Source organism: Zingiber officinale, chromosome 7A (assembly GCF_018446385.1).
Source record: "Zingiber officinale cultivar Zhangliang chromosome 7A, Zo_v1.1, whole genome shotgun sequence".
NCBI classification, from domain to species: Eukaryota; Viridiplantae; Streptophyta; class Magnoliopsida; order Zingiberales; family Zingiberaceae; genus Zingiber; species Zingiber officinale.
The window spans coordinates 140,708,403-140,734,029 of NC_055998.1; the positions used below are offsets into that span (position 1 = coordinate 140,708,403).

The 25,627-nt window shown below is 38.0% G+C and overlaps 2 protein-coding genes across 2 annotated transcripts; one reads left to right on the forward strand and one right to left on the reverse strand.

The window, feature by feature from the left end:
• Window positions 1–11,557: 11,557 nt before the first annotated feature.
• LOC122002929 lies at window positions 11,558–18,496 on the forward strand. The gene is made up of 8 exons (XM_042558330.1): window positions 11,558–11,709; window positions 12,023–12,318; window positions 14,901–14,972; window positions 15,487–15,551; window positions 15,621–15,774; window positions 16,308–16,391; window positions 16,474–16,563; window positions 18,161–18,496. The coding sequence occupies exons 2-8, from the start codon at window positions 12,064–12,066 to the stop codon at window positions 18,287–18,289; spliced, it is 849 nt and encodes a 282-aa protein (XP_042414264.1). The 5' UTR covers window positions 11,558–11,709; window positions 12,023–12,063; the 3' UTR covers window positions 18,290–18,496.
• A 5,164-nt stretch (window positions 18,497–23,660) lies between these two features.
• LOC122002930 (zinc-finger homeodomain protein 9-like) lies at window positions 23,661–25,191 on the reverse strand. Its single transcript, XM_042558331.1, has one exon. The coding sequence runs from the start codon at window positions 24,972–24,974 to the stop codon at window positions 23,994–23,996; it is 981 nt and encodes a 326-aa protein (XP_042414265.1). The 5' UTR covers window positions 24,975–25,191; the 3' UTR covers window positions 23,661–23,993.
• Between the last annotated feature and the right edge of the window lie 436 nt (window positions 25,192–25,627).

Here is a 25,627-nt window from a genome sequence, read left to right on the forward strand (position 1 = left end):
TCCAGCTCCTTGACAATTATTGTAAAAAAATAATCAACTTCAGTAAAGTTTAATATGGTGAGATTCAAGGAGGGTCCAATTCGCATACCTCAGAGAGGTATCCATCACTATCTGAAACATCCGCACCAGAATCATCCTCTTCCTTAGTAAATAAATCACCAAAAGGATTGGTGGAAACAATTCCATCCAGAATCTCCTGTTCTGAATCTCTGAGTGAGGAGAAACGTAAAATTTTAACATGTTTTGACACAACAAAACCCCACACAATATGAACTAACACAGTATCATCTATTCACATTCTTAGGGAAATTTTCATACACTGGAGTCTGCATATCATTTTTCAAGTTTTTGCTTTCTTCAGGGGAGTCGCTGTTTGCTGTCAACGATAGATAACCACTTTAGCAACAATAAATATGTCGAAAAGATACCAGCTATTTAGCTAAATAAACTAATAACAGGAAACAGAGGGAAAAAATAAGCTTAACGCTTCTTTTTTACATGACCCTGAAAAACTTACAAGATAACAACACTATCAGACTATCAGTCCAATATAACAAAGCAGGTGGACAAATAAATGGGAAAAGATGCACCCTTTTGGTTAGGATATACCTTCTCGAGGAGCGAATTTCTTCTGGAACAAAGCATTGAGCTTGCGCTTCCGCTTCATCACGGGTTGGAGATTCTTCTTGGCGAACTTCCTCGCCCTCCTTCCCATTTTCTTCCCCATCTTTGGTTTCAGGGGAACGAGGAGCTGTGGCGGACGGGTGGGCGTTGAGGTTTTAGATTAGGGTTTCGAATATGAAAGTAAATGGCTTTTCCCACCCCTCATAGCCCACCCCCTCTCTTTCCCCTATTAAATGACCTTTTAACCCCTCCTTCTTTAAATAATAAGTTATTTTTTCCTAATTTTATTTACTTCTTTAATTTTTCCCAATTTTATTTACTCTTTAGTTTTATTTTTTTAATAAATTTTGTTTATTATTTTTTTCATCAATTTTTTTATTTTTTATCCATATTTTATTTTTAAATTTTTTATAAATAATAACCCCTAAAATTTACTATTAAAAAAATAAAAGACTACGAAGAGATCTAATCCTCTATTCTAATATCACATGTCCCTGTTCCCACTCATTGCCTCAGCCCACCGTCGGCGGCACTACCGACGGCCCTCGGTCGTCGCCTCGATTAAAATGATATCCAAGGGGGAAGGTAAACGTAGTGGATCGCATTGATGCGATCAGTGTCGAAATTTGGTCGGATCATAGCAGACTTTCCTTCACCGTCGATCTGAGTCCCTGCACAAATTCGGCCAGATTCCGATATCGATCGTGTCGATGGCGATCCCCCTCGGTTTACCTTCCCCCTAGAGTATAGTTCTGGTCGCGGAGACGACAAGAGGTCATCGGTAGTGGGCTGGAGGCGACGAGTGAAACACGGGGAGAGAGAAAAATGGGGACATAGGATCCGATTTCATATTACAAATATAAAAATAGTATGATATTCTTGTCGAAAAATTACTTAATAATAAAATTATAAAAAAACAAAAATAAATGGAATAAAAAATAGTATAATGGTAAACAATACGATGGAACTGGAAGAGAGTGTGTGAAATGTGAAAATCTACAATAAAAAATAAATAAAATATTATAAATATATAATAAAAAATTATTTAAAAAAGAATAAAACTGATTAAAAAAATTGTTTAAAAAATATGATAAAAAATTGATTAAAAAGAAATAAAAATTTGTAAAAAAAACGTGGACACTTTAATAAGGGGGTATAAAAGTTAAAAAAAATAAATAAATAAATAAAAAATAAATGGGCCAGGAGGTGAGGAGGGTGTCAGGGGAGGGGGGAAAGCAGGCCTCATATGCGTAAAGCGAGGGACGGCTCTATAGGATAAACATACAAAAATAAAATGACTAAAATACCCACGATACGTTTCTTTACAAACAGACATAATTTTTTAACTAATATTTCTGACTTTCTTTCTTATTTTTTTTCTACTTTCTCTTAATAAAATTAAGGACATAGAAGTAGCGTCCCAGCCGGCATCTGCACCCCGGTCGTCGTTGTCGTCCATTTCTTTCTTATTTTTTTTCCACTTTCTCTTAATAAATTTTTCTAGGTTTAGATTTAGGAGGAATTTTGTGAAGTATTATAAATTTTAGCAGGTGGAAAAATTAAATTATTTTATTTTGGTTCATTAATATTGAATTTTAAAAATTACTGTTAAAATCGGTGTCTATTAACGAAAAAAAATGCTCATAGACATCACTTAAAAAAATCGTGTCTATGAGCGAAAATATGTTTCACTCATAGACATCGATTTTTGAAAAAAAAATCGGTGTAAAATACTCAAAGACATCGGAATTTACTTAAACTGTTGTTGTTCCACCGATGTCTATGAGAGTTTTTCTTGTAGTAGAAATAGGTCATCCTCTCGGGAAGAAGAAAATAGGAATAATGCTTCCCGAGGAGAGATGGACATGATAGTTGGAGGACCGATCGGTGGAGACTCCAATCGAGCTAAGAAGTCATACCCTCGACGGTTGGAGATCCACGCCATAGGATGCAACAAGGAGAAGGCCAAAAGCCCCCAGATCAGCTTTGGTCCTAGAGACTTGGAGGGAGTAGAAATCCCACATGATGATGCTCTAATCATCCGAGTAGTGATCGCCAACTACACTATTCATCGGACTTTTGTCGATACGGGAAGTTCGGTGAACATCATTTTCAAGAAGGCGTTCGATCAGCTGCAGATTGATCGAAGCGAGCTGCTGCCCATGGCAACTCTACTTTACGAATTCGCAGGCAACGAAGTTTTGCCGATCGACAAAGCAAGGTTGGTCATCTCGCTAGGAGAAGAGTCGTTGAGGAGGACCCGGACCACCAACTTCATAGTGGTGGACGCACCATCGGCCTATAACGTTATTTTGGGCCGACCAACCCTCAACGAGTTCTGGACGATGGTGTCAACTTACTACCAAAAGATAAAGTTTCCGGTGGACGATCAGGTGGGTGAGGTCAAAGGCGACCAACTGGTCGCTCGGCACTGCTATGTGGAGATGGTCAAGACTGAGACGAAAGCCGCTCGGAAGACTCCACGGCTAGAGGTGAATGCAATCACTGATAAGCCCCCTACCTTGGTATACGAAGAAAAAGAGGAGGTACAAATCCACGCTAGCCGAGCGGAGGCAACAACCTTCTGTTGGGGTTGCAATATTGCAAATATAGTCTAACATTGAAAACACATGGGAAAGATCATGAGTTTATAAGAGAAATATATCTTTTCGATCCGGAATTGTTCGATCAGACCCAAATTGCTCGTTGAATTGAATGAATGAAAAGCTTCTGGACCAAGGTTGTATTTATAACCTTGGTCGAGGTGCCTGGAAGGCTCCACGCGCCTGGGAGGGAGATAAAATTTTATCCCCTACGCAATGGATCGTGATCAAACGTGATTCGATCAAAATCAGGTTCCAGACACCCGGATCACCCAAGTCAACTTAGTTGACTTTTGATCCGGGCCCTCTGCTCCGGTGTTGCTCGCCTCAGTCCGGTCTTCTGCTCCGACTCCGCTCACTTGGGTGATTTCGGCTAACCGAAATAAGGCTCACCTGAACCCAATTTCATCCTTCTCGAGCAACCTTCCGCTCCGGCTTCTAGTCCCTCGGAAACGTCGCGTGCTTCTTTCTCATCCGCCCACGTACTCTTTCGCAGCACCTCGTCACTCGGACGCACCGAACCCGTCGACTCTCTCTCCCCTGCCATCCATCTCGCTAGCTATGTCTTTTGCTCGACTCCCTATGCTCCTAAGTTCCTGCACACTTAGACAGGTTAAAACACCACAGGACCTAACTTAACTTGTTGATCACATCAAAATAACCTTGGGGTTCCAACAATCTCCCCCTTTCTGATGTGAGTAACATAAGTTAAGTTAGGGTAAATAAACATAAAAGTAAAACAAAATAATATTGCAATAAAAAATAAAAAATTATAATTTACCTCCCCTAAACTTAATATTTTTCTTCTCCCCCTTTGATCACATAAAAAAATGGGGTACCAAGAGAAAATCTAAGGATAATAATTTTGAAAACTTAGAAAATTTTGAAACTAATTTCAATACTTTTTTGGAAAAAAATTGTTAAGTAAGAGAAATTTTTTTTAAAAAATTCTAAGTTTAGACAATTTTGCGAGAAAAAAATTTTAATTTTTTTTTCAAGCATAAATATTTTTGAGAACTTTTCTAAAAAAAAATTAAGGAGAGAATTTTTTTTTATAAGTTAAAAATTCTACGGCTAAAAAGAATTTTAAGTAATTTTTAGAAAAAAAATATTAAAATTTTTTTTTAAAGCATTATTTAATTTCAATTTTAATGCTTTATCAGTAAGTTAATTAAACATTTTATTTCAATATTTTGGCTTTCAGGCAGTGGTGAGGCACTAGGCCTTCTTGGTTATTGAAGCAATAACCACTTTCTTAAACAAAGTCTCATAAAGAAATTTAACGTTTACATTTTCTCGCTGAAAACGCTAAGTCTAATTTAGAGTTCAGGTTAAACAAGACTTTGGAACCCAGTATAGGTTCCAACCAACTGGATTAACTAAAAATTTTTTGGGGACATACTTTTTTGAAATATTTCTAATTTGTCCATTATGATATCTAAAATATCAATTTAGATTGTTGTATTTTCTAAAATTTATATTTTGTGAACATGCATGATTTTTTAAGTTATCTACTTGTATTTTTAAATTATTATTTTCTAATTTTAATTTGTCTAATTCTTCCAATGGGCAAGATTTAGCAAGAATTACTTTTAAATTTTTAATCTCTTTTTCTAACTTACAGTAATCTTTAGTTAATAATTTAATAAACTTAAATAATTTATCGGGAGGAAGGGATCGTACCTGACTTACCTTGTCAATCTCGTTATCCGTGTCTCCCCCTGAACTGCTGCTTTCTTCCGACGTAGCTCCCCCTTCATCGATGCTCTCGATGCTCATTTCGGGCAAGCTTGAATCGTAGTCCTCGTCTTGATGACTTGCCATTAATGCAAGTTCGGAGAAGGTCTCGACTTTTGATTCGAACGACATATCGTCCTACGTCGCCTTCAGAGTCTTGTGCTCATTCTTTCAGACAGGCTTCTTTCCTTTGTCCTTGTTCTTGTTCCTTAGCTTGGGGCAGTTGTCTTTGACGTGTCCTTCTTCATTGTAGTGATGGCATCGAATTGTCCTTTTCTTTCTACCCTGCGGATGGTTAGTTTTTCTATATTTACATAATTTCTTAAATCGCCTTACCATCATAACCATTTCTTCATCGTCGAGAGAGGATTATGAGTCTTGTTCGTCTTTCAATGCCTTTAGGGCGACGTTGTACTTCGGCTACTTCGTACCTGCACATCTCGATTCATGCACTTCAAACGTGGAAAATAATTCTTCTAAGGAAATAGATTTAAGTCCTTAGAGATATATAAGACATCTACTAGTGATGCTCATTTAGTATTTATAGGAAATGAATTGAGTGTGTACCTTAGTGAATCTCGGTTACTTACCTTTTCTCCGATATTCGACAGTTCGGTGATAAGCTCCTTAATTCTCGAGTGCAGATGCACAACTGTTTCGTCTTCTTCAAGTCTTAGGCTGGTGAGCTGGTTGCGAAGTAAATTCCATCTTACGAGCTTGGTTTCGGACGTCCCTTCATGCAGCTCAAGGAACTTTTCCCATAGTTCTTTTGCTGAGTTGTAGTTGCTGATCCGGTTAATTTCTTGTGGCGGAAGGACGCTCAGCAGATGAAATTTTGCTTTGTCGTTTGCCACGTAGTCGGCCTGCTCCTTTTTCGTCCACTGGTATTTTTCTTTGCCCTCCGGTACTATAAAACTAAATTTCATAATTAAAAGTAAATTAAAGTCAGTTTTGAAAAATACCTGCATTCGCTTTTTCTAGCTGGCGAACTCCCCTTCGAACTTCGGTGGATATATGCTCGGTCCGACCATTTGTTCGATGTTTCGATCGACGGTTAGTCCTCTTGAAGCGTCCTTGCTCTGATACCACTTGTTGAGACCGTTGGACCGGCTAGAAGGGGGGTTGAATAGCCCTGCACAAATAAAATCAAAACCCTTCTCAGACTTTTAAAATAGCACTTGCATATAATTAAACAAAAAACTAAAAGGTAAAGGCACAAGAATTTTTACTTTGTTACAACCGGAGAAGTTGTTAATCCAAGGAGTGAATCGTACTAAAAAAAATATGGAACCGCCACATCAGCGGCCCCTCTAGAGCCGGTGCCACGGGTATGGAGGGAGGTAAATGCAGGTACATAGGTGGAAAGTGTATGGTGGAGATGTTAACCCCAGACAGTGACACCCCGATGATCGACCCCTTGACCTTTCGACCACAGAACCATGCACTCTCCATCTGTGCTATGCCCTGAGGACCAAGGAGTGAATCGTACTAGTATCTCCTTCAGATGGAGAAGTTTCTTACAACACTGACGTACAAAAATAAGAAGTTTAGCTAAACAAGAGAAGCGCACAAGTGTAGAATATGAAATTACTCGTTGAATTGAATGAATAAAAAGCTTCTGGACCAAGGTTGTATTTATAACCTTGGTCGAGACGCCTGGAGGATTCCAGGCGCCTGGGAGGGGGATAAAATTTTATCCCCTATGCAACAGATCGCGACAAATGTGGTCCGATTAAAATCAGATTCCGGACGCTCGAATCACCAAAGTCAACTTAGTTAGTTGACTTTTAATCCGGGCCCTCTGCTCCGGTGCTGCTCGCCTCAATCCGGATCTTCCGCTCCGGTTCCGCTCGCTTGGGTGATTTCAGTCAATCGAAATAAGGCTCACCTGAACCCAATTTCGGCCTTCTCGAGCAACATTCCGCTCTGGCTTCTTGTCCTACAACACTGATTTTGTGGAGATATCTAAATTTTTTTCGATTCTATAATTGGTATCAGAGCTCAGACTGCCAAAAGGTTTAACCGCCGACTGTGCACAAGTGTTATGGTCTAATTGAGCCATGTGGGTACAATATTGACCTCGAACAAAAAAAGTGAGGGTTCCAATGTTCAGATCAAGAGGACCAGACACCAGGCAGGAAGTCCTAGTTGTGGCTAGGCAAGGAAGTCCTAGTAGGTCGGGTGGACCGAGGGGCAGGAAGACCTGGTAGGTCGAGGATCGGACGTGGGAAGTCTGTGGTCCTTTGTTTGAGAGGGGGATTGTTGGGGTTGTATGGTTACAAATATAATTCCACATTGAAAACACATGGAACATATCATAGGTTTATAAGAGAAAGATATCTCCATTGGCATGAGACCTTTTGGGTAGAGTCCAAGAGCAAAACCGTGAGGGCTTAAGCCCAAAGTGGACAATATCATGCAATTATATAGATATCTAAATTCCTTATGATCCTACACTATCATGTTGTTGTTCAAAACTTAGGGGGCGTTTGGTTCATTCCTAGGAATAGGAATCGAAATGAGAATCATTGTATTGTGGAATGGGAATGGGTATGAGCATGGATATCACTCTTAAAAGTAATGTTTGGTTAGTTGCATATTTTCTATCGGAATAAATCAAAATTTCTTTTTTTACCCTTAAAGGAAAATATGAGAAAAAATTATATATGAGAGAAAGATGAATGTGAGAGAAAAATATGATGCAAGAGAATGATGAGAGAGAAAGTATGATGAGAGAGAAAGTGTGATGCCAATGAATGAAGAGAGAGAAAGTGTGATGAAAAAAATGATAAAAGAGAGTGTGATAGGAGAGAGCATGATGAGAGAGAAAATATGATGTGAGAGAAAGTATGATGGGTGAGGATGAAGAGAGAGAAAATATAATGAGAAAAAAATGAGGAGAGAGAGTGTGATGAGAAAGATTGAGGAGAGAGAAAGTAAGATGAGAGAGAAAGTGTGATGAGGAAAAAAAATAGAACAGTGAGTGTGATGGGAGAGATTGAGGAGAGAGAAAGTATGATGAGAGAGAAAGTGTGTTGAGGAAAAAAAGGAGGGAGTGTGACAAGAGAGATTGAGGAGAGAGAAAATGTGATGAGAGTGAAAGTGTGATAAGAAAAAAAGAGAAAAGAGAGTGTGATGGGAGAGATTGAGGAGTGAGAAAGTATGATGAGAGAGAAAGTATGATGAGAAAAAAAGAAGGAAGAGAGTGCGATGGAAGAGATTGAGGAGAGAGAAAGTATGATGAGAGAGAAAGTGTAATGAGAAAAAAGAGTGTGATAGGAGAGATTAAGGAGAGAGAAAGTGTGTGATAAAATAACGAGAGAGAAAATATGATGAGAGAGAACAAGGAGAGAGAAGTGATATGAAAGAAAAATAAATAAATATATTTTGATATTTGATATTAAGGGAGAAATTTTTAATTTTAGGTCAAGGGTATTTTTGGAATAAGGGAATATTTTGATTGATGAAAATGGGGTAATGACTCATTGAAGGGGAGGTACATGGGAAGAGCTATTACCCAATTTCAAGGATTCATTCCCTTATTTGTATTCCTATTCCCATAATCCAAACATTAACAATGGCAATCAATGATTCTCATTCCCATTCCCCACTCCTATTCCCCTAAACCAAACGCCCCCTTAGTATATTTTTCTTTCCCTTTGCATGGATCTCCTGGAGGAACTAGATGATTTCCGCTTCGCATAAGCGTGTTTAGCGCTCTAATTTCTTACACTTCTGAACCAGCGTTGCGCCGATCCGGAGAGTGTCGTGAGAAAGATTCTGCACTTCACTCTGTCCGTGTACTGGTGTAGCGTAGCCTTATTGTTGAATCAATCCAAATGATCATCTGGGTCGGTCGATCCATTGTACGTCCCTATCGCCAACGGGGTGTAGTGCCGAGGTAGACGATCTTGTAAGATCTCCTCTGAGAACTGCATGTTGATCCGTTCGGGAGACGGGGCGCTTCGGGGTGCTTTTCCCTTCCACGCATCCCGAACGAGCGCATTGTCGGAAGATGATTCCTGCTCCTAATGTGCTTGGGCTATCTCCGAGGGGGTTTGGAACAGAGCTCGATGGAAGGGGATCGGCGCGGGTGGTGTTTCCCCTTCGATGTCGGTCGGCCTTCAGTTCTGCCCCCATACAGAGGGTTGCTCCGCTCGGTCTTCTTACCCCGAGGCCTATCAGCTGCCGATGTTGCAGGCTGCGGTGATGGCCGATCGGCTAGCGTTTGTTGTTGTTATTGCTCTATCATTTTTGTTGTCCGTGCTTGCACGAGCATTTCCGACTCCTTTTGAGGGAGCGTCACGGCGGTTAGTCATCCAGCGTCTTCCATCTTCTCGGCTCGAATTCAGGTGACGTTCCCACAGACGGTGTCAAATATGATCCTGTCCGAAAGTCGAAGAGATGGATGCTGAGGATGTGGTGCTCCTACTAACCTCCGATGAACTTCGCAACCTCCTGCAACACAAGCAACGTCAGTGCGGAGCCAGGGAAGGGGCCCCGGCGATGACCCTCCTACGCTCAAGTCAGTTTCCGGCGAAGCAAGAAGGAGCAAGAACTGTAGCGCAACAATAGAAATTGCGAGAAAAACATACCTCCGTAGATGCTTAGACCCCCTTTATATAGAGCCCTGGAAGCGCATGCATGCTTCCCAAGGTGAGCACACATCTCAAAGCTTTCCCTGAAAAGATGTGTCAATAAAGTGTCTCTGACGCAGTACCTTAACGGGTCGGACATATCTCTGAAATGACAGTGGAAGCTTCCGTCGTACGATCCTTTGTCTGACCATGCCGCCTATTAGCGGCACTAGCTCCCAAAAGGATGTCAAAGGATATTCCACTGTGTTTGTTGCTTGGTCGAGCGGAATGACCGCTTGGCCAGAATTCTGCTATCTTTGCACTGTCTGCTGTCACGTCGAGCGGGATAACCGCTCGGCTGAAAGTCCGCTGTCCAAGTGTCGTCCATTGTCGGGCCGAGCGGGAATGCTGCTCGACCGGAAGCCCATTGTCCATATGCTCGATTGATGGGCCGAGCGAGAAGGTAGTTCACCGTTTGCGTGCTCAGTTGATGTTGAGTCTACTGCTAGTCCGAGCGGAGAAGCCGCTCGGCTCGGTTTCTGCACGCTCTTTGAGCGTCGGTTTAATTACTCCCTGTGTCGAAGACAGTGGGTCAATACTTAATCCCTGATCGACATATAACCCATCTCACCGATCAACACCGTCTATCCATTGACTTTGACCTCTACCATGATAACAAAGCTAAGTGGCTCTTAATCACCGTATCAATTGGTATTTCCCGGCTTCACAAATAAAATACTATAGTGGTGTTATTTTTTTAAATATATCACTATAATGATGGAAGTATAAAATAAGAAACAAATAGGTAGAAATCTAAAAGTTACGTGCACGGTAGATAATTTCATAATTTTAAATACGTTATTTGATCAATTGATTATTTAATTAAAGTAGATTTATATTATAACAGATCAATTTAGACTTAAGAAGTAATCTGATGGTAAAATATAAATGATTAATCTGTTGGATAACGTTGAGTTTGAGATGGTCTATTTGATCTCATTAAAATTTTTTACTGATCCCTAAAATAAATCGAAAATTATTTAGGATGGGCGGTTTAGAAGTCTATCATTTCTTAATTGCAAACTTCATTTGGAAGAAAAATTTCTCTAAATATGTCACCGAGTGTTCTTATCACTGTGTAATAGTTACGATGGTAAATTGATTAATCAGATAAGATAATATTAAATATGGGGCGAATCCAATGATAAAATAGAGATAAATATTTAAATGTGCATAAATTTTATTTTAAATTTATGCTATAGTTTGTGGTAGAAAATGATAATATCCACTTGAGCCATCAAGACGGTCCATGTGATATAAAATAAAATTAATTCATAAAGGATTTTGTCCAATATAATGATCTTTTATATAGGTGGATCAGTGACTTGTAATGTATTTTGCATATACTAAAATTCAATCTATGATTGCTCTAAGATCGTTTATGTGGGAAACATATACGCTAGAGGATCATTCCTATATCGATGGCCCCTACCTATCGACGATACCGAGATTTGATCCTTACCTATCGGCGATAACTTAGTCAGACAATACCAACTTAGCCCATCCTAGGGATAAACATTTTTTTATAGGTGAATTATACACGATGTTGTTATGATACAACGTAACAATGTCGTTGTAATAATAATAATAATAATAATAATAGTTTATGGGTTATAAAAATATAGAAAAAATATCATATAAAATGGAACCTCCGACTTTCGCCTGCTCCGGCTCATGGACCCGGCCCGGCGCCTTTCAACCGCCCCTCGGTGGTCCCCACTTCCCACTGTCAGAGCCGTGAGCTGCGGGTCGCATAACGCGTCTCGGACGGCGCGGCAACGGCTCTGCCAAAGTCGCCGTCAACTCTTAACGGCACCGTCAATTCATCGCCTTCGTGCTCCTTTCCGATACTCACGGTTCTATAGCGTTCCAATCGACCCATCAGGCACAGGGGCTGGACCACTATTGTTTCCAATAGAAAACGCAGTACAAATTGGGCACGAAATTTCGAGTACAAAAGTCTCTCATAGGAAACCGCGGTGCACTAGTTGAGACAGCCGATGGAATTAATTGCATATAAAAGAGCTAAACAACAAGAGAGGGTTTGCCCCAAATCCATCGACGATCTCTCGACGAAGTCCACGCCTCGATTCTGAAGTCGTCGACAGGTTTGCGATTGCTCCTCCTCCTCCTCCTCCTCCTCCTTCCTCTCGATTAGGTTTTGGTATCTGTAGTGCTCTATATGGCTCCTTCGTTGTGTTTTTCTTTTTGCTCGATTTGCGCGGTTGCGTTTAGGTTGCTGCTGTTCGATTCCTCGCTGTCCTTTGCTTCTTGATGAGCACTTGCGGAAACAATTTTTATATAAACATACGTTTCTATATGATGGTTTTGTGAATTTGGTTTCCGGACTTTGGCTATTGATTAACAAACTAATTCCTTTTTTATCGGGTTTGGTGAATTCTATGAATGATTGCTTAACAGGAACATTCAAGAAGGAATTTTGGTTTTAAAGAAAGAAGGTAATGGGCGATCATGTTATGTTGCATGTTGACCGCCTGATCGCACCCGAAACTACTGAAACGATAGCAAGAGAGGAGGATTTGACGCCATCTTCGGAATCTGGTGCCGTCTCTGGGGAAGAAAAGGAAGGAAAGGAGAATATCAAGGTTTCCGAGGAAGAAGAACCTCTTATTCAGACGGTAGACTGCCGCATCTGCCAAGAGGAGGATCACCTTAAGAACTTAGAGGCCCCATGTGCTTGCAGTGGTAGTCTGAAGGTTTGTAAATTTTGATCGTTTTGCTTTCTTGATTTGAATTCTTTAATCATGCCATGCGGTTCAATATATCTTACCGATTTTAGTTTCGTTCTCCTTCAATCAAGAGGAGTTAGTTGTAGCTTCAAGAGATGCTGAAATGCCAATTGTTGAGATGGTATAGACGTGTTTAAATGAAACTAATGAATTTTATATTTAGAAGAGTTAAAAATATTCAAATAGAAGATGTAAGAAGTAGAATAAGATAAATGATTGCAAAGGCGATTTAATTAACTTGAAACATAGAGTTTAATAGAGGAAAAAGATTCATGTAGCCAATTCTAAATAATTGGGTGAAAATTGCATGATGCCAACACAAAAATGATTTAATTAATTTGAATATTTAGTACTAGTTACATAGCTTCACATAGTTGATAGTACTCTAGAGGGGCGTGAATTCCAAGTACTCGTGAGAAAAATGACATGATGATTTGTCATTTTCCTACAAGTTTCTTTTAGGTTTTTATGGTAAGATGATTTGTCAAAAGTTGAGTTGATTATTAATTATCTTTCTCCTTAAAATTGTTTTCATATAATCAAGACTATTACTTTCTTCTTGCATTGAAGTCACAAAAATGCAAAAACAACTAGTTGGAAACCAACAATCATGATTATAATCCTCCAAACTACTAATAGATGACTAATATCATTTAATATCTTGGATGGTGAAATATAGACGCAATAACTTCTTTACATAGTTGGATTTTTCTTGTGTTCTTCTGCTTTTTCATAGAAGTTTCTTCCTTTTATTTTTTACTTCTAAAGAAGAAAGTAAGCTATAAAAAGGGCAACCCGATGCATGAAAAAAAAAATATAGATCCGCTATATTAACAACCCCCTACTGTCGGTCCCACGGATATGAAGGGAGGTAAATGCAGGTACACAGACATTAGACACATGGTGGGGTAAACCCCAGGTCGTCAGTTCTTGAGAATCAGCTCCTGGCTATTATGTTAGAGATGTCATGCTCCCACCGTCTGCGCCACACCCTTGGAGGCACAACCCGATGCTTGAAGCTCTTGCCAATGTGTGGTCCCAGCGAGGGCTATTGTATGTAGTCTTGTCTTGAATTGCAAGAGTCTATTTCTGGCATAACATAATACAAAAGAGAAAAATTTACAAACATCAAAGTGAGATACGAGTGAGATGAGTTTCATTTCTCTAAATATATTTATGAAATGGCTAGACTATGCCAAGAAAAAAATTTTATCTCAAAGAACTTGGTCAACATTAAGAAAATCAAAACGGTTTGCAAGTTATTCCTATTCACAACCACATCTGGTCACTCTCCCCTCCCTGTGATACTTTGTTGATCATGATTCCTAAGGTGGCTAATTCATTTAGTGTAGATTAATTTGTGCTTTGTCCTCTTAATTTTCAACTTTTCATCTAGAGGGCCTCAGAATTTGTAGCAAACCTCTTTCCTTTTACTCTATTTTCCTCAAGGCAGTTGATATTATTATGGAATTGTTTAAATGCTTTTTCATTCAAATTAGGAATGAGACAAACATGCCAGCCTTGCACGGTGTCAAAGGAAACTTGATCCAGTTCCAAGTCAAGTTCAATCTCCTGAGTTTAATAGTCAAATCTTGTCAAGTACAATCTTCTGAGTTTAATAGTCAAATCTTGTCATAGTCAGTTGAAAGGCTTATGCAAAAGTTGTAGTAGACAGCAATGAGGGTATTCAAGCTGATGTTGAAAGATGAGTCTCTCGTCTAACCCACCTAGACTGCGCATTGGATAGTTAGTTTCCGGCTCTAGTGGATCGTCCAATTGAGCCCTCAGCATTCAATGCTTCAAGACAAATTCCTCCTTATTCTGTGAAAGCTGATTTTAGGTCCCTCTTGATGCAATGATCTAATCACTGAGAATGAACGCATTCATAACATCATTCAAGCGGATAGTTGGATCATAGTTCAAAGGAGCCTTACAGATTAGGACGGTTGGAACCAAAAGACAGATGTAGGACAAGAAAGGATGCCAGAAATAGTCAATTGAGGATAACTTGTTTTAGTGGCCTTATCTAGATTGCAATAGAAACAGAAGATGTACATCACTTGCTCTTATTCCTTGTTTCTGACCATTTCAATCTCATAGAGCCATTACATGTGATAATAATTTAAAGCTACTCCTAATAACAGACGAATGTGTTTATGTAAGTTGTACTCCAATCCACGATCCTCCTTTCTAGATCTGTTATTACTTAAAGCTCAGCTGAGTGAGATCATTCTTCTGAAATTTTGCAACCTTTTGTATCTTCAAACTTAGGTATTATGATTGCTCCCTACTTTGCTACTTCTTTACACTGACATGATGTTGGAATAATCCTTTGTTTTTTTATCAGAATAGACTGATCCAAATATTTTAAAATGACTCAATTAGTACAATGATCCTGCATTTTACTGACACTATATCTATAGTTAAAGCAACTAGTTTTTTACTTTCTTTATTTCTCACATTGTTTTATATGATTATGATTTGGCTGTTTTATATATTTCTAAGAAGTTCTTGGAATTTTACGTTCTTGAAATTTTACATTTATGCAGTACGCCCATAGGGCATGTGTGCAGCGTTGGTGCAATGAGAAGGGTGATATAACCTGTGAGATTTGCCATGAGGTGAGTCCCAGTTCTGGTGGTAGTTTCTCAGTATTATCCTATCTCCTTTTTAAAGGATTATACAATTGAATATATTGTGTCCTTATAATGACATTTTTTTTAAAAAAAAGAAATCCATTGCAGTTTATATTTTTTTTTGACATAATAATTCATTGGTTTCATTTGTTATCACATTCTATAGCATAGAAAGTCTCTAAAGTCCTGTTCTCCAGGTTTTATGCACAATACTTTAATGATCATATGATGTGAGGTAACCTTAACCTGCTCATGCGTTAGGCCGTTTTCTGCCAAAAATTCTGTCATTCCATCTTGGCCCTGGTTACACATTGATTTTCTTTAAGTGCTAATATGTATCGACTAAGTGCTTCCATACTTGTTGTGAAAGAATAATTATGTCAGTAGCACACATTAATTCCAAAACTACTTTAATGAACCAACTTGAATTGTTGGGACTTACATAGCTTGATGATGGTGGCTAGGTGGATAATAATAAGCCCTTTTCCATGGTTTGCAGCAATATAAACCTGGGTACACAGCGCCACCACATGCCACTCCTGATGAGACCAGAATAGACATCAAGTATAGTTTCTCTTAAATATTCCTTTATCTTGTGCTGACTTCCATATTCTTACCATTTCTTCCAAATAGTGGTGGTTGGATAATTGCAGGTTCTCCTTTGGATTTTCATGACCCTCGGGTCTTAGCAATGGCAGCAGCACGCCGCCAACTTGTTGATGATGAATACGACGAGTATGCTACCAATGCCAGTGGTGCTGCTTTTTGCCGCTCTGCTGCTCTTATTGTAAGCTTATAGTTGACATAGAATTAGCAAGTCTTACTGCTTTCATGCATCACATTATCTTAATACCTTTCAGTGTATCTAGTTGTTGCAACCGATTGACAACCACACTAGTGCTGTCTTAATTTTAGTGCACATTAAATTTCTGTGACCTATTTTCATTTTGAATTTTATTATCTGCTTGAATGATGTTTTAATCAACAATTACTTTTTTTTGGGGTATCTTGTGATTGTCTTCTGTAATGATAGAGTAGATGGTCACTATGTTGATCTGAAAAATATAGATGCACAAGAGTAATGTAGGAAATCAGTAGCACACTTTTACTTCTCAGAGGATCAGATACAGAGCAGCATTAAGGAGCTCTGATTTTCATTTTTAATCTTGATTTAATTTCTCTATCTAGGAACTCCTTTCTATAGAACTATCTATTTTTTTCACAACCTTATGCATTGTTTTTAATACAAAACATTAATAAACCGTCAATTTTGTTTGCAAGCATATGATTTGTTTTTTTCTTTTCTAATATCTGGTTCAGCTGATGGCTCTTTTGTTGTTGAGACATGCAATGTCTCTTACCAATGCTAATGGAGATGAGGATGATGCTTCCGCATTCTTTTCGGTATGTCAAACTTTCAATCTAATATACTTTTCTTCAATCTAGCTTCTTCTGAGTGTTGATGTTATCCAGTGATTGTTTTCAGCTTTTTCTCCTACGGGCTGCTGGATTTCTCTTGCCATTTTATGTCATGGCTTGGGCTATAAGCATCTTGCAACGCCGGCGTCAAAGACAGGTCAGAACTCTCCAATTCTTTTACCCTACTACGTACAATATTTGGCAGAAACTTCTAAACTTTTTAGCATGGATGTCATATCTTTGAATTGCAAAACAAAGTTCATGCAGTATACCGATAATCTTTCTCAACTGTTGGTAAGTCACAACAAGAATTTGTACAGTTGCTAAATGTTAATCCTTTTTATCGCAACAACTCTTTGTCATCTGAGTTCCAGCACTACCCCAGAGTGATGGGATCCTAGATCTAAGGCTGCCACACCTGATTGGTCCGGAGCCTGTAGCTTCGATTCCATCAGAACAAACCAAATGATTATTTGACACAACTAGATATAAGTTACAGATCAGTTGAATATCAAGTGCACTTGCAAGATACCAAGAACCTATTGTAACCAAAGACCTCTGACCAAAAGTTAATTATTAGAAAGAATACAACAATAACAATTATGTCTGTCTCACTAAGTGGAGTTTCATTGGCCTTGATCCCTTAGTATATCTTCGTCTATATATTTAAATGAATTTTATGTTGATTTATCATTGTTAATCAAGTCCTCTTTGGTTGGCTTGTTTCTCAATTAATGTGTACTTTTTATGGTTTCTTATTGTCTAATTGAGATATTTATTGATCATCTAAATATATATTTCTATCATCTTAAACAGGTCTTTAGAGTTTTCTTTTAAAATGTGCAACTTTTTTTTTTAATGTTTCTTATCCTGATTATCCTCTTGTCCATAGATCTATCTTAATATACGCTTAATATACGCATATATACTTGCATTCTCATTTCATAGTTCAATATTAACTTTTAGAGATATTTTATGATCACAAAAAATATGTCATCCTTCATTTGTTTATATAAAATATCTTTATTAACTCTTTATCTTTTTGGTAAATGGTCATAAAATCCCCGACCAACTTAAACTTTATCCTTAGTCTCCATGTTAGACAATATTTATTCTCACTCCCTAACGAAACATAACGGATATTAATTTATCTAATTGTCCTCATTTTTTATAGGTAAAAAAAATTTAAAAGAAGTATAATTCTTTCTAAATTTAGTCCATTTAAATTAGAATCGAGTATATTTTTTATTAAATTGAGTATGATTTTTTTCCCGTCTAACCAACCAATCTATTCAGCCTAAGCCAATGGATTGGTATGAGTTCTCAATCAATTGGTAAGCAGAAAAAGAGTCGTGTTCAATTTGATAGAAAATATGTTAGATCTTAGTTAAATATGTTAGATTTAGAAAGAATTATATTTTTTTTAGATTTTTTGTACCTATAAAAAATGAAGGGTAATTAGATAAATCGGTGTGCATAGAGAGTTGGAGCAAAGAAAAATTTGTATGGAGAGAGAGAGAGGGGCAAACTTTTTCTGATATGAGTACTTAGGGGGAAGAATAGCTTGCTATTAGAGAGTTGAGCATTTTTTCCTTATCTTTTTGCAAAAACAACCTTGAATGTTTTCAGTTATACTAATTTGTTATCGTATATCTCAATAATTATCTTATTACATCTATTATTATATTTAAATTTTATATATTTTATTTTACTATTAGATTTAAATTTCATATGCCATTGCAACTGATGTGCAGGAAGCAGCGGCTTTGGCAGCGACTGAATTGGCCTTCATATTGCAGTCCGGTCGACAAAGAGGCTTGCACCTCACATTAGCACCCGACTCGCCGGCCACTCCGCACCAAGACCCAGAGCCGGAGTCATAGATGTAACTTCATATGTAGCATTCTACTCGACTAAATTTCATTTCTTCACATATTTTTTTTTTTATCTCCATCTGATTTTGTAAATGTCGACTGAGAACTTCCTCCTCGCTACCGTGCATTTCCTTTTTCTTTTTTATTTTATTTTTACTGCAACATGATTTATCGTCTTTGTTTTATTCCTTTCGTAAATAAATTGCATGAAGAAAATGAGAGTTGCATGATAAATTGATCAAATCACATAAATTTATCTATGTTAGATATAAATAAATAAGTAGGGTCGTGGTTGGCCCTATGGAATTTATTTAATTAAAAGATAAGAAAGCTATTAATGTAAATTAATATTAAAAAAATTATTGAAACTAATAAATAAGTTATAAATGTGGGATCAAGTCATTAAGCAAACGTGGATCAAGAGAATGCTCTTTTTGCATATATTAGTGGGGTTGTATAGTCTCCACTTGTAAGAGTATTTATATCAAATTTTCTATTATTATATTTAAAATTGTAAGAGTATTTATATCAAATTTTCTATTATTATATTTAAAATTTAGAATAAATGATTTATTTTATTAAATTTAAATAATTAATTTTTATTACACACTATATTAAATATTCTAAAATTTTCATCATCTTTAATTTTTTATTATTATTTTCTTTTTTCTTATTATATTTATGGAATGAATGAAAAGAGAGATTTAGTTGAAGGAGAGAGATTAAAAAAATATTATTTTATTTTAGAATAGAGGTTTCGTTCCTTAAATTTAGAAAATTACTATTCATCAAATCTAAATTTAAAGAAAGGATAAAATAACTGATGCAGAAAATTTTAAATTTCCTATCTAAAATTTAAAATAAAATTTTTGAATATGATAATTAATCTGGATGCTCTAAAATAGATAGGGACTATACATCCCTATTAATGCATGAAAAAAGAACATCCTCTAGATCATAAAAAACGGTCCAGAGAATCTCCTCTCAACTTGGACAAGTAAATTGATTAAATGCCACGTTAATGACGCACCAAAACAATCATTAAAAAGATAGATTGCTTGTGATTAAGCTTGAGGTTAAGTCGGTTAGCCTTTAATTGTGATATATAATTGTTTCATAAATTCAAATTCACTCACGCCTAATAAAGTTGCAAAATCATCGTATTTTCTTAAAATCAAATGGCTTTTATAAAAGAAAGAAGTATAACTAATTTACGAATTAAAAAAAATCGAAAAATCAAAGCAAATACTTTTGCTTTCTGATAAAAAATAATTAATTATTAGGATATATTCCATTCATTGAACCCTGCATGCATGAAAATTGTTGATTGTTTTTTTTAAAAAAATATGATTTTTTTTTCTTTTTTTCCCAAAAAATGATTTCAAAATTAAAAATTATAAAATCGAAATCTTTAAAAAATTACTTTTGCCATTTCTTCAAAACTTTTTTATTCCCCATATGCATTTGTTTAGGAGTATAAATAAAGAAGAAAAGGACAAAAGGAAAAAGTGACGAGTGAATCAACTTAACCCTTTCGACTCACCTTAAGATAGACATAACATCCTTATCATCTTTCAACCTTATTTGCATTCATTCATTGATTTATTTATTTTAAAAATAATTTTAATTTTCAAACTTTCATCTTCTAACAAGAATCTTATTGTAGATTTGATTCGTGGCAATCACTTTAGACACTTGGAAAGATGCATCTATAACTATTTTAAAAAGCATTAAAATGCTATCAATATTTAATAGTTTTTGAAAATTAAGCCATCATACTCTTTAAAATTATTGTTAAATCACATAAAAATATTGAGAAAAAGTTGATGAGCTTGACCTAATGCTCATAAGAAATGAATAATCTCATAAGTTGAAAAATAAGACCCAATATGAAAAAAAAGTTCTCAAATTAATTTCATAAAGAACCAATTTTTTTTTAAAAAAATCTTTAAAATATTGAAGGGACATGAGGATGAGTAAATTAATCAAACACCATTTTTTTTTACTAATTATTGTGGTTCTCATTAACATAAATTAATTATTAAGTAAAGTAGATGATGCATGATCTTTTTATGGCCTAAAGTACCTTTTCATGAGTACCAAAGAAGAGGAAAGGAATATAATTTCTTCATATATCTTATCCTTAATAGAACTTATTTACATAAAAGTCCTTGATCTTTCCAAAAGGTAGAAAATAATAACTCAAAGAAATATGGTCATTGGCTCTTATATCACTTAATTGATAGAAAGTGACATTAATAGCGCTCAAAATTTGGACTTAGATGAAAAATACTTCTATCCTTATCTATGAAAAATTAATTTAAAAAGCATGCCATACAAAAGCATGCCATACAAAAGGCATGAAAATGAGTAGCAATACAATTCTTTTAAAAAAAGTAAATTAAAAACTAAGAAATAATTATTCTAGTAAGCTTCAAGGTTGGATAGCATTGGGAAGAAGGCACTCAACTCCAAAAAAATAAACAACCTCAACATTAAATAAGTTGTTAACATTTAATAACCACTGACTAAGAGAGAGGGGGAGAGAGAGAGAGAGATTATAGTCTTCCAAAATTATGATCAAGGAAAGATGGAAAAAACAAGAAAAAAAAAACAAGTCACAAAGTTCCCACTTCTTAAATGATTTAACTAACAACACTGGATATTTTTTTTTAATAACACGCGGCAGAAGAAAGATGAAATCGCTCGCTCCCAGCATCCCTATCGCATCCGACCCCAAGTCATTACGATAGAAGTAAATCACGACAACTGAAAAGACAAATGATGGTGGGATGAGTTGCACAGGGTCCGTGGATTTACGCCCCGATAACCCTGCGATTCGATCTTGCGACCTCATGTGACAAGCATACCACCACTTACCATCTCGGATGACCTGTGGGGTCAAACTAAAATAGGGTAAACTTTTTTAAGTGACCGGACTCACCGCTTCACGATTTCATACCCCAGAAACCCCCGAAGGAACTTTTTGAGGAGCCTCAGTAACACTTGGTTGATAAGAGTATCCTACTGCCGATGCGGCGACCTCAGTCAACAGGCTCCAAATTGGGGACTTTTAATTGATAAGAGCCTGTACAGGTGGGGCTCGAACTTGACACCTCAGTCAATGGATAACAACGTCATAACCAGATCACCCCTAATTCAGTTGTTAAAACTAAGATATGGTAAACTTTTTATAGTGACTAGGCCCACCGTTTCACGGCCCCATATCCCAAAAACTCTCGAAGGGATTTTGAGCCTCAGTACCACTTGGTTGATAAGAGCCTGCGCAGGTGGGGGCTCGAACTTGGCATCTCAGTCAATGGGTAAAAACGTCATAACCAGAGCACCCCTAGTTTAGTTGTTGGATTTTTTTAATAACATGGTGGCAAAAGGTGAATACGCTCACTCCCAGTGCCACCGCCAACCCGTACCAGGGCCAACACGGAGAAGGTAAATCACGAGCGGCTACTAGCCTTTGGAATAGTGACTAGCACATAAGGGAGGTATTTACCTCGACTTTGCCGAGATTCAAACCCCATACCTCATTGTGACAATACCTCATGCACTTTTTTTTAATAACATGGTGGCAAAAAAAAAAAATGAATATGCTCGCCCCCAGCACCCTCGCCAACCCATCCCAGGGCCAACACGGAGGAGGTAAATCACGGGCGACTACTAATCTTTGGAATAGTGACTAGCACATAAGGGAGGTATTTATCTCGACTTTGTCGAGATTCGAACCTCAGACCTCATTGTGGCAACACCTCATGCGCTAGCCACTAGACCCATCCAAGGGGACACTTTTTTTTTTAATAACATTATGGCAAAAAGGCGAATACACTCGTCCCCAGCACCCTCGCCAACCTGTCCCAAGGTCAACACAGAGGAGGTAAATCACGGACGACTACTAGCCTTTGGAATAGTGACTAGCACATAAGGGAGGTATTTACCTCGACTTTGTCGAGATTCAAACCCCAGACCTCATTATGACAATACCCCATGCGCTAACCACTAGACCCATATGAGGGGACCACTTTTTTTTAATAACATGCACCTAGTTTGAGTGATAGATAATTACTTCAATTCGATTCTCAATGTTTGACCCTAGTTTTCATAAGAAATAAGAATAAATCAATGAAGATGAAGTGTGTTAAGAGGTCTCATCAACCCTACCAACCCTGGACAAAGATCTTTAATAAGCACAATGAACAAGTTGCAAGGAGCTAATTTATGAGGAGAATTCAGAAACAAATAAACAACAGATGACATGCCTTGTCATTTAAGGGCATATAGAACTAATAATTATGGAAGAGGACCACAAATCTGACAATTTTGTTGGATTAGCATTTATCTCTATGGGAGTCACATTCTTCTTGGCTTTCTCCTTCAATTCAGAATTCATTTGAACTCTAAAATTGAATCCTATACAAGAGATGTTCTTAGGTGTTTGCTCCAGTAGAAGTAATTATTTGAATTTAGAGTTCAAAGTTTCACAGAAAACAAGAAAAAGCATGTGTCAGAAACTGAAATTGATCAACAGGAACAAATTCAAAAAAAAAAACTAATCTCAGATAAATCAAGTTATTTATGAGCAAACCAATAAAGTTACTGATATGAGCTCAAACACAATAATATTTCTGAAGTGGAAGTTCAACCTTTAGAACTAAAAAATAACTTAAAAGAGGTAAAAGTTAAAATAATCAAGTAGTCAAGATGGAACATGCTGATTTAAGAGAAAGTGTAGCACTATATTAATCCATCAGAGTATCTAAGATGTAGCTTTCACCCTTTCAGTACAACAAGCTCTAAATTAGAAGCAGAAAGGCATCTTTGATCTTTCCATGATGTTTATTATATTCCGCAAGGAACACAAAAGAGACAAGGAAGCACTAGGTGGTTTCAGCTAATGAAGGAAAGAGCTCACTGTTTAGATAATAAAATATTCCCACTTCCAAATTCCAAGAAGATGATTTGATAAGAATAACATAGTTTTGATTGATAGGATTATGTAATTGATTAGGCATCTTGACTGAATAATTTATTCCCACTATGCTAATTGCGGCTAAACGTTTGTTATACATCATTAATATATTGTCCAAATGATTGTTCTTGAACCAGATGGGGATCCCTAGATAATTTTTTAATGAGATAAGGTAAGCAGGCTAAAAAAAAATTAGATTCATGAGAAAGTAGATCACAAATTCTCACACTAGAGCAAGTATAACAAAAGGATTAACTATTTAAGCACCTTGTTCAAGTTTGTGATCACTAAGAACCCTAAAAAACTTAACCTCTAAAAGGCCATAAATGCATTTATGAGTTTCATTTTAGTTCTTCATTGGTAGAACCTAAAGAACACAGTACTGAAGACATGCAAGAATTCAAAAACTAATACAATCTATTGAATTCTCTAAAACATCATCATTCACTAGCAAACATGGGGGGAAAGGTGTTTTTTTTATTGAAAAACAGGAAAAGAAGCATTAGCAACCTTAAAACATAATGCTTGGATTCCTCTCTTCTCTCTTCATTATACTCTAACCTACTTAATATCAGCAGCTAAACTAAAGTTAATACTGAACAGAGGAGAAGCTTGAAAGAGCACTAAATTAAGCATGCATGAACTACTTACTGATAACTAGCAGTCGATACTAGTGCAACAACAACAGCAGCAACATCAGTATTAGCACAGGGAAACTGAGCTCAGCTCAGCTCAAGAGGAGGCGAAGGAACCGTTCACCACATGGCCGTTGCCACCGTCGTCGTTCCTGCTGATGTGGTGGCGGCCGTCGCCATTGGTGCCAAGGTCGGCTTCGTCCCTGCCGATGTGGTGGCTGTCGTCGCCATTGGTGCCAAGGCTAAGCCTTTCGGTTTGGGCGCCGCCGCTAGAGCCGGTGTTGCTCCCGCGGCGAGCGAGGCCAAGGAAGGTGTGCTTGTTGTTGTGCATCCAGACCTTGAAGACGCCCTTGTCTACGCCGATCTCGCGGCACCACTCCTCCACTAGGCCCTCGTCCCGCTTCTGCATCCGCCACCCCAGACGCTGCGACAGCTCCTGCATCCGGCCCTTCTGCTCCGGGCTGAACTTGCTCCGGAACCTCTTCCGCGGCTGCGCGGCGGCGGCGGCGGCGGCCGCGAGGGACGCGGAGGGGACGGCGACGGGCCTGGCGGGGAGGGGGATCGGGGAGGGCCCGCCGTGGAGGCCGGCACTGAGGGCGAGGAGCATGTGGGGGGCGGAGTGGAAAAGCGGCGGAGGCGGAGAGCGCGATCCGCGGTGGTGCGGCTGAGGGATCTTTCCCTCTCCCTCCACCTCATCGCCATCATCGTCCTCGTCGTCGTCCTCCTCCTCCTCCTCGTCGTCCTCGGTGCCGTCGCGGTCATCCTCGGCGCCGTCGCGTCGGTGCGGCCCGGGGAGCCGGCGGTGGAAGTTGCGGTGGCAGCCGCACGCGGCGCAGCGGAGGGAGCTGGGGTCGGCGGGGTCGGCGTTCGGAGAGAGCATGAACTCGCCGCACCCGTCGAGGGCGTGGCCCCCGAGGCTGGCAGCGTGGTTCTTCAGGCACTCGCGGTACATGAACTCGGCAGCGGCGGGCGGCGGGAGGTGCATATGATGGTGCTGCTTGCGCAGGGCGCCGTTGGGGAGGGAGAAGGGCTTGGGCCTCCCCTCGGCCTCCGCCGCGGCCTTGGGACCGTGCTCCATGCCGAAAGCTAGCTAGGGTTTCTAAACTGCAGCTGCGGGTTTTTGGCTTAGTTTATGAGCTCGATCCAAATATACAATAAAACCCCAAATTTTCAGAAAAATGAAAAGTAAGATGAGAACGCGATGAGATTGAGCACAGAGTCCACAGGAAGAAGAAGAAGAAGCAGCGAAAGAGGAAGATGGATTAAAGAAGAAGAGGAAGAAAGGGATGAGAAATTAAATTGTTGATAAAAAGTGAGGATAAAAGTAAATAATTAGAGAGGAGGAGAGAGATAACAATTAACAAGTGGTAGTGGCACTTGGAGAGCCACATGCTGTCAATTTTAAATTCGAATGATGATTTTAAACTTTTTATAAAAATAAATAAATAATTTTATTTAATAATTTTAATTTATTATTGTTGTTCGGAATGAAATATTGAAAGAATATATATTAAAAGAGTATTTTATAATTTAATACCAATTTTGTACAAAATTATTAATCACAACTACTCTGACATTCATTACATTTGAGCAAGTAAAAAAGGATATATTTAAGAAAAAGGTGTTTTTTAATGATTAAAATGATAATAAAGAATCCATTTTTTATTTTAATCCTTTATTTTTCAAACAATGTGAATCATCAAAACTTAAATAGATACATTAGTTAAAAAA

Bases quoted from the DNA above. Each gene is read 5' to 3' on its own strand.
- LOC122002929 (XM_042558330.1), top strand. From the start codon at position 12,064: ATGGGCGATCATGTTATGTTGCATGTTGACCGCCTGATCGCACCCGAA. The intron at 12,319-14,900 runs GTTTGTAAATTT...ACATTTATGCAG, and splicing joins CTTGCAGTGGTAGTCTGAAG to TACGCCCATAGGGCATGTGT. The intron at 14,973-15,486 runs GTGAGTCCCAGT...CATGGTTTGCAG, and splicing joins CCTGTGAGATTTGCCATGAG to CAATATAAACCTGGGTACAC.
- LOC122002930 (XM_042558331.1), bottom strand. From the start codon at position 24,974: ATGGAGCACGGTCCCAAGGCCGCGGCGGAGGCCGAGGGGAGGCCCAAG.